This window comes from Eulemur rufifrons, chromosome 10 (assembly GCF_041146395.1).
Source record: "Eulemur rufifrons isolate Redbay chromosome 10, OSU_ERuf_1, whole genome shotgun sequence".
Classification (NCBI taxonomy): Eukaryota; Metazoa; Chordata; class Mammalia; order Primates; family Lemuridae; genus Eulemur; species Eulemur rufifrons.
This window is the reverse complement of record NC_090992.1, coordinates 17,746,769-17,761,617: the sequence shown is the minus strand read 5'-3', so window position 1 is coordinate 17,761,617 and position 14,849 is coordinate 17,746,769. Positions and strand designations below refer to the sequence as shown.

The 14,849-nt window shown below is 46.9% G+C and overlaps 1 protein-coding gene and 1 non-coding gene across 12 annotated transcripts in view; one reads left to right on the top strand and one right to left on the bottom strand.

Annotated features, from left to right (window-relative positions):
- Window positions 1-14,849, top strand: part of TENM2 (teneurin transmembrane protein 2) — a 1,169,384-nt gene that overhangs the window by 970,555 nt on the left and 183,980 nt on the right. For 5 of the 11 annotated variants that reach the window (XM_069483875.1, XM_069483874.1, XM_069483870.1 and 2 more), the window contains one exon: window positions 14,472-14,599. The exons of 2 other annotated variants lie outside the window; for them this stretch is intronic. In XM_069483875.1, coding sequence (XP_069339976.1) covers window positions 14,472-14,599 — 128 coding nt within the window. The remainder of the gene's footprint in view (window positions 1-14,471; window positions 14,600-14,849) is intronic. 4 more of the 11 variants (XM_069483866.1, XM_069483867.1, XM_069483873.1 and 1 more) reach the window with 1 other exon arrangement.
- On the bottom strand, window positions 13,631-13,739 carry LOC138393340 (U6 spliceosomal RNA). The gene has a single exon (XR_011235160.1). It is a non-coding gene; the product is annotated as a U6 spliceosomal RNA (small nuclear RNA).

The following is a 14,849-nucleotide window of genomic DNA, read 5'->3' as shown; positions in this document are numbered from 1 at the left end:
AAGGCAAAGGGGGTGGGGAGTCAGGTCTTCTGGTTCGCTTGTGTTTTGCTTTTCTTACAGCTAGAAATAATGAGAAAAGACAGGCTAGGGAGAGCCTCCCTTCCAGCCTGTTCCTCTGCTGCTGGTATTTTTCCTTCTTAGGCCACGGTGTGAGAGGGTTGGGAAAGTACAGAAACAATGGTGGGTCTCTGGGAACAGAAAGACCAATGTTAAAGGTCAGATGCCACCTAGCAGGGGGTAATGTTTGCCCAGGTGTGGTGGTGATACCACTGGTAGTACCCAGCATGGCTTTGTGCAGTGTGGACAAACTTCTGTATTGCAGTAGTTACGTGTTTATTTTAATGTGTCACAAAACCTTATAACTAGTACAGCAAGCTTTTTATTTCACAGATATTATTTTGGAATGAGGCCAAACTGATGTAAGTTTTTTAAAAGGAGATTGATTTTGTTCCTTCTTTTTTTTCCATAATACTTTCTTATATGTATCAAGACTTGTACCGAGTTCTGAGTTGCCTATAAGTCTTTGTCTACAAGTTAAACAAAAACAAACACAAGTGCTAAAAAGGAGATTGATTTTATTTATTTTAATGTTTGTTTTTTTTTTGTTTTTTTTTTTTGAGACAGAGTCTCACTCTGTTGCCCAGGCTAGAGTGAGTGCCATGGCATCAGCCTAGCTCACAGCAACCTCAAACTCCTAAGCTCAAGCGATCCTCCTGTCTCAGCCTCCCGAGTAGCTAGGACTACAGGCATCCACCACCATGCCCGGCTCATTTTTTCTATATATATTTTTAGCTGTCCATATAATTTCTTTCCATTTTTAGTAGAGATGGGGTCTCGCTCTTGCTCAGGCTGGTCTCGAACTCCTGAGCTCAAACTATCTGCCCACCTCGGCCTCCCAGAGTGCTAGGATTACAGGCGTGAGCCACCGCGCCCGGCCATGTTTTTTATTTTTTGAGACAAAGTCTTACTCTGCCGCCCCAGGCTAGAAGTGCCGTGGCATCAGCCTAGCTCACAGCAACCTCAAACTCCTGGGCTCAAGAAATCCTCCTGCCTCCACCTCCCAAGTAGCTGGGACTACAGACATGTGCCACCAGACCTGGCTAACTTTTCTGTTTTTAGTAAAGCCGGAGTCTGGCTCTTGCTCAGGCTGGTCTTGACCTCCTGAGCTCAAGCGATCCTCCCACCTTGGCCTCCCAGAGTGCTAGGATTACAGACATAAGCCACCACACCGGCAGGGAATTGATTTTAAAATGTAGACAGGAAAAAAAATAGTGTAAGTGGAGCTCAGATTTAGTAAAAACCATGAACATAGTCAACAATTAAAGAAACACTGGATGGTTAGGACTGTGTCTTCCTGAGTCTGGCTCTTAGTAGCTGGGTGAGAGTGGGCAAGTTATTTAATCTCCCTGAGCCTCAGTTTTCTCATGTGTAAAATGGGAATAATTGCTACCTCCAAATTTGTTTGGATGATGAAATGAGAAATGCCTTAAAAGCAGTTGGTAATTGAGAGCCTGGCACAACATAAAAATTTCATAGATATTGTTTATGACTATTGCCATTAATATTCATAGCCTGGCACACTGTAAGACTTCAATAAATTATATTTTTTTAAACCCAAGTTTTCAAACCATTCTTTCATCCAAAAAAAGACTTCCTAAACACCACTGTGTTCTAAAGGTTATGCTGGTTGCTGGGGAGGGGTGGGGACTCGAAAGAGGGCAGGGAAGACTTACTCTCACCTCTCCGAGTGCTCATGGCTCAAACTTGTGAGGAGGGAAGATGATCAGTAACTAAGTGATTAACATGTAAAGCCATAAAGACTGTGAGAAGTGTTGGTATAAAATATCCTGGGAGAGGAAATCAGCCTAGGAGAACCGTGATAGCCACAGTGGTCTAGGACCTCCTCTGTCCAAGAGGAAAATGCGGCTATCAGGCATGTGAAATGTGTGCAGTGCAACCAAAGAACTGAATTCATTTAAATTTTTTTTTTTTAATTTTTTTACTTTTTTTTTAATTTTTTTTTTTTTTTTTGAGACAGAGTCTCACTCTGTTGCCCAGGCTAGAGTGAGTGCCGTGGCGTCAGCCTAGCTCACAGCAACCTCAAACTCCTGAGCTCAGGCGATCCTCCTGTCTCAGCCTCCCGAGTAGCTGGGACTACAGGCATGCACCACCATGCCCGGCTAATTTTTTCTATATATATTTTTTAGCTGTCCATATAATGTCTTTCTATTTTTAGTAGAGATGGGGTCTCGCTCTTGCTCAGGCTGGTCTCGAACTCCTGAGCTCAAACGATCCGCCCATCTCGGCCTCCCAGAGTGCTAGGATTACAGGCGTGAGCCACCGCGCCCGGCCTCATTTAAATTTAAAAACTGAAATATTATAAAATATTTTTGTGCAGCATCCTTTTATAGTTTGGGCAGGATCACATTTCACTTTAACCGTTGAAAATTAAGCATCTGGATTGAGATATGCTGTTAAGCGTAAAATGAAGTCAGATTTGGGAGACTTTGAGTACAAAAAAAGTAATACAACTCATTAATGATTTTCATGTCGATTACGTGTTGAACTGATAACATTTTGGATATATTGAGTTTAAATATATTATTAAATTTGTTGTTAATTACTTGATGTGGTTATTAGAAAATTTCATAAGCAAGTTCATAAGCAATCAATGGTGCCATGTTTCCATAGATTGGGCAGACTGATCCAGAGTAGAATGTGACGCTAAGGGTAGAGATCTCCACAAAACGTGGACATTTCAGAGGAGAGACCCAACTTCGGTTGCCTTGGACAAGTCTTTGTGACAGATGGAAAGCAAAGCTTAGAGGATCTAAGGGCACTGATTCAAGGGCTGCTTCTGGGGCTGCAGGAGAACAGAGGTGCTTCTGAGTTTTAGTCCTAACGACGGTACCTTGGCGGAGTTGCCAGATTTAGCAAATTTAGAAAATAAAATCTGGCAACCCCAGACGCAGGTATGTTGTATAACTAGGTACAACAAGCCCTGGTCTCTTCATCTATAAAACAGGGATTAATCCCTACCTCAGGAGTGTCTCGTAAAGCTAAAGTGAAATCAAAGGAGACTAATAGGAGATACATTGAGAAAGTTTAGCCTAAAAGAGCTAAGCAATGAAAACAAGTGGGGACCTTTACAAACATGATCATCTTCCTTTAGCTCTGAACACGTGAGTGAGGGCGATCGCTCCCAGGCTGGTACTCGAGGAGACGCCACCCCCACCTGGAGGTGTACCGGGCTATGCCCGGCTTGGGGTCTTCTGTAGGGTTGGGATGGGGGATGGGAAATAAAACCCAGGAGGAGGGGGTTCAGTTTGACCAGGTCGAATGTCTGTCCGCCGTCATTGCCATGCTTTGTATAAGCCAAAAACGCCACCGCAGTCTGCAGTGCCGCTGTCTGTTGAGAGAAATGTGTGCCTTTAGCACCAAAGAAACGTGTGCGACTTGAGTGTCACATAAAACCCTTGAAATTAAGTCTATTAAGTAAATTGTCAGAAACTCAAAATAAGTCTAATTGTGTCATTTATCTAATTGCGGCTGAAAATGTAGTTCTTTTTTATAGGTACAAGTAGTTTATATTCCAAAAAGAAATTATCCTTTTTTCCCCCCTCCCTAGATTAGCTTTCTCCTCATAAAAAGTTGACCATGTTGGCCGGGCGCAGTGGCTCACGCTTGTAACCCTAATACTCTGGGAGGCCAAGGAGGGAGGATTGCTTGAGCTCAGGAGTTCGAGACCAGCCTGAGCAACAGTGAGACCCTGTCTCTACTAAAAATAGAGAAACTTAGCCAGTGTCATGGTGCTCACCTGTAGTCCCAGCCACTTGGGAGGCTGAGGAAGGAGGATGACCTGAGCCCAAGGGTTTGAGGTTGCAGTGAGCTATGATGATGCCACTGAACTCTAGCCAGGGTGACAGAGCGAGACTCTGTCTCCAAAAACAAAATAGAAGCTGACTGTGTTGATGATATTAAGGATGAGAGAGGTGAGCAACACTGCCTCACTTCTCAGGTTTTCATTCCCTACTGCCAGTCAGGCCCTGGGAGACAGAACTCTTTTTTTTTTTTTTTTAACATGATGTTCCTTTCCATCAGAATCAGGTTTTAAATGTTTCAGGTTAGCCATGTGAAATCTACTTAACTAAAAACCATTTAAGAGAAAGATCAAGCCCAATTTGCTAACACAGGATTTTTTATTTCTGAGTTAAAAAAAAAAAAAATCCTTGAGCTAACCATGTCAAAAATTAAAAATTGAAAAGGACACTGGCGGCCTCCCCGTGTGCCTAATTTGGCTTCGCTGAACAAATGACCAAATTGAGATGAGAATTACATGCAGGATTTGCTCAACATCCTTATTTCTTCAACTCATTTCTCACTCTCGAAAAAGTACCAAGTTCACATGCAGGAGGGAATGCGTCTATATCGACCACGGCGTCGTCTGACCAGGTAGAAATAGAAAACTGGGGATTTTAGATTCTGGTTGTGAATGAACTTCTGCAGAAGTAATTTGTCATAGAAACTCAATTTAATGAATTTAGGATCAGAAAAGACCATAGGGCCCTATTATTGACTAATTTTATTAACAGGTTATTTTTGCTCAGGCCCTACCTTGCAAATAGTAGTAATAAAAATCTTAAGCAGGGAAGAGGAGGAGGCTTCTCTGAAGTCCCCTCGTTGTCTCTTTCATAAGGCATTGTGTCACACCTAGCATCAGGATTCTCTGTCTTTCTTTGAGGAGATGGAAGAGGACAACACAGGGAGCGCTAGACAGAGTCAAGAGACCAAGGTTCAAATCCCGGCTCAGTGAGTCATTGGCTGCATGACCTTCATCAAGTCATTTCGCCTGAGCAGGGCCCAGGGTTGCCATCTGTTTACACAGCGAAGGTCTGGACCAGATGACCTTTGAGACGCATCTTAATAGTTGCTCTACCATTCTAATGAGATGCAGAAAAGGAAACCATAGAGGTCTCTCTAAAAGGGGGTTCAGGTAAATGGGAGAATCCCTAGATGAATATAACCCCAGTCTTCCCTGTTGGTTGGAGTGGAGATGACAGTTGTCCTGCGTGAGGTGGGTAGTGAGGTGCTCGAGAGCTCGGGCCTTACGTGTCACATAGTTCATGTTCAAATCCCACCTCCACCACTAACCACCTGCATGTTTCTTCAGCTTTCTGAGCCTCCATTTCTTCATCTGCAAAATGGGACAGCAATCCATACACCTCATGAAATTGGTAACAACTGCTTAGCACAGAGACTGGCACATGCTAAGCACGCAATAAAAATTAGCCAAAATCGCCGTTGTTGTAATGTCAGAACAACCCAAAGCCCAGCAGGAAGTGAGACGTTTCTGGAACATCTCCCATGTGCCCAATCCCCCAGATCCTCACTTCCTTTGTGCCCACGACAGCCTATCCGGTCAGGGCTGTGGTTTGGATATGGTTTGCTTGGCTCTGCCAAGTCTCATGTTGAAATATGATCCCCAGTGTTAGAGGTGGGGCCTGGTAACAGGGGTTGTGTCGTGGGGGCAGATCCCTCATAAATGTCTTGGTGCCATTCTTAGGGGAGCGAATGAGCTCTCTTGGTTCCCGCAAGAACTGGCTGTTGCAAAGAGCCTGGCACCTCCTCCTCTCTCTTGCGTCCTCTCTCACCATGAAATCTGCACATGTGTCTCCCCTTCACCTTCCACCCTGAGTGGAAGCTTCTTGCGTGCTGGCACCATGCTTCTTGCACAGCCTGCAGAACTCTGAGCCAAATAACCTCTTTTCTTTATAAATTACCCAGCCTCAGGTATTCCTTTATAGCAACACAGACTGAGACAGTTTGATCGTCCCTCTCCCTATAGAGTTACATTAATAATTTCAGGGCAAGAAAATGTGGCTAAGAGTACGTGCTTGGCTCTAAAACCAGCTGCCCCACCTCTCAGCCCTGCCAACACCTCTGCGCCTTTTGCCTTCCTTTATAAAATGGGAACAGTAATAGTGCTCACCTCCAGGCTTACTGTAAGAGTCAATGAGGTAATGCGTATAAAGGGCTTAGAATAGTGCTTGACACTGAGTCAGTACTTCTCCAAAACGTTAGTTTTTATTACAGCTAAGGAAAGTGAAGCTCAGAGAGGTAAATATGTTTTGTTTGCCCAGGGTCATCTGCTTATGAGTTGTAGTGCAGGAATTTGAACCCTGATAGGCATGAACCTGGCATATCCCAGGGACCCAGGAAGGGAGGTAGTTCCGTGTTCTCTTGATTCCTGAGGCCCCTCCTGGCCTTTCTGCCCAGGGTCAGGCTGCCTGGCTGTGGGCTCCGGGCTCCGGGGTTCAGAAAAGAGGGTTCACTGGGCGCAGTGTGTTGGGGGGTGTTAGGGACTCGGGAAGAGAAATGAGCCCTTCCCCTCCCTCCCCTTGCTGGCTGCGGCTGAGGGAGGCAGCACGCCCTCAGAACAGAGTGTCGCAGACGCCCTAATTGGCACATTCCTGACCCCCTCGCCACCCCTTCTTGCAGAAGGCTATTTTTCATGGGAGAGTTCTCCCTCTTTGTTCCAGCACACACTGCACATCTCGCGATCGATACGACATCTTATCCTCTAAAACATTCATAATGTCTGCTTCCTAGGGTTCCCGTGGCCACGTGCCACGTGCAGCCCGCGTCGCCTTTCCTTTGTAGTTGGTGGTCTTGCGGACAGGCCCCCTCTTTATCAGGGCTGCTGGTTGCTGTTCTTTAAAGAAACACAGATATTCCTCGGGTTGTCAACACCGAATGACAAGCTCAGGGGGGAGAAAGATGCACCTAGGTGTATATGTGGGGATGTGTTTTGTTATCAAAAAAGCACTTAAAATCCCAGACCATGATTTATTTGGTGAATAAAACCTACCGATATTATCATTCTCTAAAGGTATTTTGATCACATGGGCCTTTTCTTGGAGAAAGAAAGGGCTTTTATTTCTTTCCCAGGAAAAAATTGCAGCGAGAACGGGGTGGTCTGGGGTGGGAAATGGCACCCGGGCGGCTAATGGCTCCAGGCGTGTGTTTATCTGCATGAGGATGAGCCGGCTCTGTGGACAATGGAGACCTGACCGGTGTCGCCAGTCGGGCACATTCCTGGACACTCCGCCCAAGGAAAAGAAAGTGGCTGTGGGCACGTGTGTCTGTCTTCAGTATTGATCTGCCCGGTGACGCTGAGAGCAAAGGGGTGTGGTTAGAGGTCACCTCAGCACACAAGACACCACACACGCACAATGTCAACAGCAGCCACCTGCCGTGCACCTGCAGCAGCAGGTTCAAGGGGACGGGGTAGGGATGACACCCGTCAAGGTCCCCCACGCACCCTGAAGCTGCAAGGAGCCACATTTGTTTCCTCCAAACACAGCTATTGATTAATATTTTGCCACCTCCCACTCGCTGTCCCATCCTGAGCCTGTCATGAGGATAGATTAATGTGCTGGTCCTTCCGTGTGGATTCTTCTTGTCTCAGGAATACACTGCTCCCGGGGCCCAGAGCTGCCGCATGCAACTGTCACCTTGTTCTCACGGCAGATATGCAAGAGGGGACAGAAAGCCTCCCTACTTTTGTGGGAGACTAGAATTAGGAAGGCAGAAGACAAAATCCCTGCCGAGGACCATTTTAGGACTGTGGCTGGAAGAGGGGAGCACCTGGAGGGATGCAGGTGCAGGCAAATTTCATTCCAGGAGGTCCTGCAGGGCTTCTAGGATCCTCTTTACCTCCCTACCCTCATCCTTCTTCTTCTCTGTAATTCCTGGGCTCTGAGCTTTGCCACCGTTTAGAAGCTGCAAGCTGGAAGTTGGACAGAGGCTGGTAAGTTTTCAGAGCATTCTTGGGAGATAGATGCACAAATCCCATTACTGGTAAAGGGATTTGTGGGTGTAACTTCCATGCAGTGCTTTGAAAATTCATTCCATTCAGTGTATTGCAACACTGTCTGGGAAAAAAAAATCAGAGAATTCACTTCACCAAGGCTAGAAAGGGATTTTTTGGGGGGGAAGGGGATAACCCTTTAAGACTTAAATTTTTAAACTCCTTTTAAGTCTTAAGGTATTTCCAAGAATGTGATCCCTCATGGTCCTGTTGGCATCTCTTCTCCTAGGCAGAAGGTAATTTTGGCACTGACAGCATCCCTAAAAAGGATGTCGTGGATACTTTGCAATGGGCCCCTCCTCTTGAGGAGGAAGCAGTGTGCTCAGCTGCATCCCCAAAAGACGATGAGCAAACTGACCAAGGAAAATGTTGCCAAATGTATTGATTGTTGGCCAGCCTGGCTAGCAATTGAAGTTGCCAAGCAGATTTATTTTATATTGACAATGGTGGTTCTTTGAAGTTAAATAACAAACTGGGTGTTGACCACGGGTATATTCATCGAGGCTAATGACTGCTCACAAAGGGAAGTGGCTATTCCTGAGTGAGCCCGGACAATATTTAGTGAGTAATTCTGTAGCCTCCCTGCTCTGTTCCGTCTTGGCTGAGTAGCGGTTCACTTGGAAAACTTGAATGGCTGACATCCTCCAGTGAGGACTCCGAGTGAGTTCTTAGCAGGACAACATGGGAGTTCCGAGTGCTGACTCTGACCCGTGTCTGGGTCCAAATCCCAGATTTCCCATTTACTGGCTGTGTGGCCTTGGGAAAGTCACTTAACCTCTGTAGGCCTAATTTATCCATAAAATCTGGATTATATTACCACCGCATGGGGTAAGAATGGGGGAAAAATGAACTTTCAACCTCCTCAAAATCCTCCAGTGTCATCCCATCTCACCCAACAAAAGGCAAAGGTCCCCCAAAGGTGCCCACTCCCACCACTCTGCCCACCCTCCATCCTCCATTCTCCTTTCCTGCTAACTCCACTCCAACTTGGAACGCTCTTCCCCAGACGTCAGCAGGAACTGCTTTCCTACTTCCTTTAGGTCTTTGCTCAAATGGTCCCTATCACAGATGCCATCCTTGACCAATCTATGCTAGAGAGGAAAAAAAATTACTTTCAATTCTCCGCCCCCTATTACTGCTTTTCACTTACATGTTTCATCTCCCACTAGAATTTAAGTTCCATGACAGCAAAGATTTTTTATTAACTGCTTTGTTCCTGGTACCTAGGACACCCCTAACACACAGTGGGTGCTCAATAAATATTTGCCGAATGATGTAAAATGAATAAACGCTGCCTTTAAAGTAATTAGCCCGATACACGGCACACTGTCAGAACAAATGTCACCGGCATCATTGAGGAGACTCGTTTGCATGTGTTGATTTTCACCGCTGATTGCGAAGGGGCCTTTACGGCTGCCTGTGCAAGCTCACGGTTAGCAGTTGCGCATGTTAGCCCTGATTATTCCACTGTGGTTCTCTCCTCTCGGCGGTGGCACTTTTGGAATTGGCTGCATTTCCCACAGGAGCCCTGGCACTGTTGACTTAATTGGCTGGTGCAAAGGCAGGGAGACCCAGCCCTGACCCTTCCCGTCGTCCTACTTGGTCTCTGAACGAGCGTTGCCATCGTCTCCAAGGCCCTCGTGAATCTGACGGCACGCTGAGCCCCAAGACCCAGCAGGCTTGGCTCCCTCCTCCCGCTCCCTAAGCTCTGCCTGGCCCGAGGTCTTCCATTTTCAAAGGGAAAGCCCAATCTCCTCCTCGGGTTATGTATCGACAAGCCTGATCTTTAAAGATACCCCTGCTCCTGGGGGCCTGCTCAGCAAACACAGAGCAGCCGTGGCCTCCATGTTTGCCCTCTTTGACAAGCAGGGGCTGAGCCGCTCGCTGGGAAGTATCGCTGACATATTGATTGACTCTCTTGTCAGGTTGGTCCTCTGCCAGCCAGGGAACATGGAAGGTTCTAAGTGGCACCCAGCAGGGCCCACACATACCCTGATTGCCAGTTCAGACAACCCCCATTCCAAGCTGCCACTTTCCCGGGCCTGGAATCTCCCTGTCACCGTGGTGGCTGGAGAATTCTCAGTGGCCTGCAACCAACCCCACCCACGACCTTGCTCTTGCTGTTGGCTCCCTCTGAGTACTTCTTTTGGGGCCCATCTGGCACAAAAACGGCAGCAACTTCTATAAGAAAACATCACACCCTAATAGGCCAGGTAGGGCTGTTTATTATTCTTACTGAAATCCCGAAACCGGGGATCTGTGTGTGGTCCGGCCATCCCGCCTCAGCTCCTTGTCAGCACTTGATGAAAGTTTTCTCCAATTAGCCAGAGGGAGACGTGCAGAGTTTGGCTGCCTGTTGTGTTTTCAGTGGCTGGTTTCCCAGCTGCCACCTGGATTCCACGAGCTTCCACTTGGAGCCCTTCTCCGTCCCATCCTTGCTGACCCGAGGAGCCCCCGTGTTCATCCGAGGGTCTCTCTGGAGCGGAGCCTGTCAAATCATGATGAATTGTGCACTGTGGCCGTCCATGGTGGGGGAGTAACGTTAGAGGGAGGGCCTCCCAAACTCATTTCACTTTTGATCCTAAGATGGTCTGAACCAGGCCTTTTGGGGTGACCTGCTGGAGCATTCGGGGGGGCGGGCAGGGAGGGAACCATCTCAGTACATCCAAGATCTCTTGCTGGGTCCAGCATTTACATGAAATCTTAATATGAAGCAGCAATAACTGGCTACTCTGAGGTTTCTTGGCTTTCCAAGTCGGCTCTGAGAGTAGATTAAAATTGGAAGTATTATGACATAATGTTTAAAGAGCTATTTTTTGTTGTTCATAGAAACAAATATAGTAGCCCAAAATACATGCTAGTTCTTTCTGGCTGGATTTCAGAAAGGATCCTAACCCAGTAAAACTTAAAGGAATGCACAGATCTGTTGTATAAAAATGGCATTTCCTACTTTCCTTATGAATAAATGTATCAGCCAAGGTCAAGGTCAGTGGGGGGGGGACTCTATTGTCCATAGAATTGGTAACCGGATCACTACGAAGTATGAAGCAGATAACTACCTCCCACTGTAATTCCCTTCTGATTCTGAAATCCCCCTGTGGTCAAACTTCACAGTCAACTGTTTCCTCATCTGTGAAATGGGGGTTTGGGTAGTACCTCCCTGTGAGTCTTAAAATAAGACTCTTTTTTTGGTTTGATTTTTGGAGACAAGGTCTTGCTCTGTTGCCTGGGCTACAGTGCAATCATCATAGCTCACCGCAAGCTCACACTCCTGGACTCTTGTGATCCTCCGTCCTTGGCCTCCCAAAGTGCTGGGATTACTGGCATGAGCCGCTGCTCCTGGCCCAAGATGAGACTCTTGAGGTATCTGTAGAATGTCTGCTATGGTACCTGGCTATAGAAGAGGTCCAATGATTGGCAGCAGGTATGGATATACTGATAATCAAAATAGCCTTCCCTTTGCAGACGAGTCCACATGGCTACCAGCACCATTTCATTCCATCCTTGACACCTCGGCACTGTGTCCTCTTTTATCTAGAAGTGCATAATGTCCTTCAATCCAGCCCCCTGAATCTGCCCACAGGTATCATTATCTATTCTAATAAACATCGGGGGAGTGCCTTTTATATTCAAGACTCTCCGGCTGACCTTCTGGGGGTTGCAAATGCATAACCTCTCCCTGGCCCTTGAGGAGACGTTATTCTACCTGCAGAGGGAAACCTTTACAAAAGGTGAAGGGAGAGACTGATCGAGAGACTGATTTATCAGCCCGAGCCATAGAGCAAATCAGTGGCAGAATAAGAAATGGGTTCTCATTAGTCAGGAAGCTCATTTACTTCACAGGTCCCCTGGGTCTCCGTCCTTAGGACACTGTAGTCCCTCCCTGTAGGCCAAAGATATAGTCTCATCTTCTTACTCAAGTAAGAGAGAAGGAATAGCTGATCAAGGGAGAAAAAACAAAACCAGAAGTGCCAATAAAAACCTATTTCAGACACCCCTAGAAAACAAGAGAAGGTGGTTATACCCCTGATATAATTCTCACTTATTTACTTAACGTTCAATGCAACAACAGAAAATATGCCCAAACTTGAGTTTCATTTTTGTCGCATTGCTCCTGCTGGGAGGACAGGTCTCACGCTCGGCAGATCTGGCTCTTCCCCTTCTCCCGTCTCCATCTCGCTTTCTTTTTTTCTTTTCCCTGCTGGGAGTTGGCTGAGAAGTTACTGGTATGCTCTGACCCTCACTCTGTTCACCTCATCTGTAGTTTTCTTCCTTTCAGAATACATTTCTTTTAATAAGGAGATGCCACGGAACCCAAAACAAAAAAAGGGTTGGGGGGGTCAGGTGGGAAGGCATGCTTGCAAACGGAGCGCAGTCGCACGAATGTCCCCGTGAGGTTCGGTGACGTCGGGGTATTGTTTCCCTGCTGCTCCCCCAGAGCTGACGGCTGCAATATGTTCTGCACCTTGGAGTGACAAGACAGAGCACTGTAAGAGCAGAGCGGTTTTGACAAGAGTTTTCACATGCATGGGGCATTGGGGAGGTTGTCATCTTCGCCTGACAGGACCCACCGCTTCCTACCACAGACGTAGAAATCAAAGCTTTGTTAGGCGTGGGCCTCGGCTGCACCTGCAGTAGCTGTCGGCGTCTGTCTTAAAACACAGAGAGACCCTCCTCGGAAGAACAGAATCTCCAGCGCCACAGCTGCTGGCTCGAGGCAAACCCCGCTAACCTAATAGTATCACATTTTTTAAGAAAAAAATCATTTAAAAATAGCTAATTCCTTGGCTCTCTTCACCTGGTAATTACAAATCAGAAGCTATCCTTATCTCGAAGCCGCCACGATTAGTTCTCATTTCCTGACCTCTGTACAGTGAAAATATGTCATTATTTGAGGCAGTGGAATCTGGTCTCTTCAAGTAAGTGACCTAAATATAACAGATAAACTACAGGAGAAAATTAGGTGTTACCCTGACAGAAAGTGTACAGGAAATGTCACTTATGCTTATGAGTGTTTATCATCTCGGGAAGTCGCGACTGTGGGCCCCCTCCGTCAGAGGAAGGTATAGAAGGGAGCCACGGGTCTAGGGTGGAGGAGAGTGTGCGTGGGAAGCACAAACACACACGGGGCCACCTCGCCACCTCCATCTGCAGCCATCCGTCTGAGTCGCACGGTTTGAAGATGGGTTTTTAACCCGAATAGAACGCAGCCTGACTTTAAGTGGTAGTAAGCATGCAGAATTAATTGCTGTGTGAACAATTTCCTAAGCATTGTTAATTGTGTTTCCTGTGGTTAATTGTTTCTCCCATCCCCGCGTCAAACTCCAAACCTTTCCCTGTCAACAGCCCTTTCTCTCCTGCGGTGACGGAAACGCAGCGACGGCGTCGACCTGTGTCCACTTGCAATGCCAGACGTGGCCCGGGTATTGTTTGGACGGGAAACGTGCAAGGCAATGAATTCCTTATTTATTCGCAAATGGAGCATTTCTGACATAAGGGCTTTGTAAGAATACAGGTGTTGGGGTTTGCCTTTTGTTGCACTTCGTAAAGACGAGAGCCATCAGGAATAAGTATGTGTTGAGTTTGCTAATCCCGTGTGGGCAGTTGGCACAGGCAGAGTGACAAGGAAGACCACAAGTTTGTTGGGAGCTTTGAGGTGCACACGGAGGTAAAGACTTCTGCAGATATGCTCGCTTCCTTAGCAAGGAAGAGGCAGTGCGTCAGAACTCCTTGTCTCATTCCTTTCTTTTTTTTTTTTTTTTTTATATGGAACGCTTCACGGATTTGCGTGTCATCCTTGCGCAGGGGCCATGCTAATCTTCTCTGTATCGTTCCAATTTTAGTATATGTCTCTGGTAAAGTGAGAGGCAGAGACAGAGAGAGAGAGAAGGAACAGTATTAATAATATTTTCAGGAAAGGACACCATTCCACTACCACTACTCCCACCCTAAGCTTTTCCACAATGTGCTAAAAGGTATCCACTTATCATGAAGAGGGGTGGGAAGGAAAGACATTTTTAGAGTCTGAAATAGTCAGGGAGGTAGGCTTTACAATGGGCCCATAGCACTGCAGATACCCTAGCTGCGCTGATATTGCAAAGCAGGTAGAGTAGACCAACAGGCAGGTACCCTTTGGGTAGCCGCCTTTGAAGCTGATTGACATTTTGAGTGCGTAGTTTGGGGAAACCCATCTTGCCAGTGCCCCTGGACCCGCTGTCTGAAAGCAGCTGTGTCCAGAGTGCGGGAAAGGATGGATGTGATGGAGCAGTCCTCTCCTCTGTTCCCTGATTCTAGGGGGGCCCTTTCCCCTCTGCGGTGGCACCATTTGGAAGAGCTGGGCAAAGTTTTCTCCTCCCTCCTCCACCCACCAGGAGAGATCTCCCCCTAAGACTTTGAGCAGAAGCACTAAAGGAGGAGACCTCACCACCCAGATCCACAGCCTTTCTGTATTTAGCTAATCCCTGCGGCCTGGGGCAAGCCTTTTTTGAACTGCAGCTTCCTTAAAAGGCAATCTCTTGGAAAAAGGCACCTGGCCCTCCCCCTTGACATTTGCATTGCTGAATTATCTATTCATATTTTCATTACTTTGTCTCTCCTGCAGCAATGCATCTGCTCGGACTCAATTGGCAACTCCAGCCGGCAGATGGACACACCTTTAACAATGGGATAAGGACCGGCTTACCAGGAAACGATGATGTGGCAACAATGCCATCTGGAGGCAAAGGTGAGGTTACAGCTGCTGCTTGCCCTCTTGAGGTCACAGGAAAATTCAGAGCTCTCACCAGCTGGTTCAGGCTTTCTAATCCAAATCTTGGAAGGTATGCAAAAAGAAAAAGAAAGGGGGAAAAAAATCGTTGCCTTTCTTAGGTGCCCCCGTTAAAAGCTGTTTGCTGTTCCTGTCTGTTAGCTGTGTTTGGCTGGATCACTCGGAGCTGGCACGGGGCCTGCTCGGAGCAATGTGCATACCTATGCTATCTGC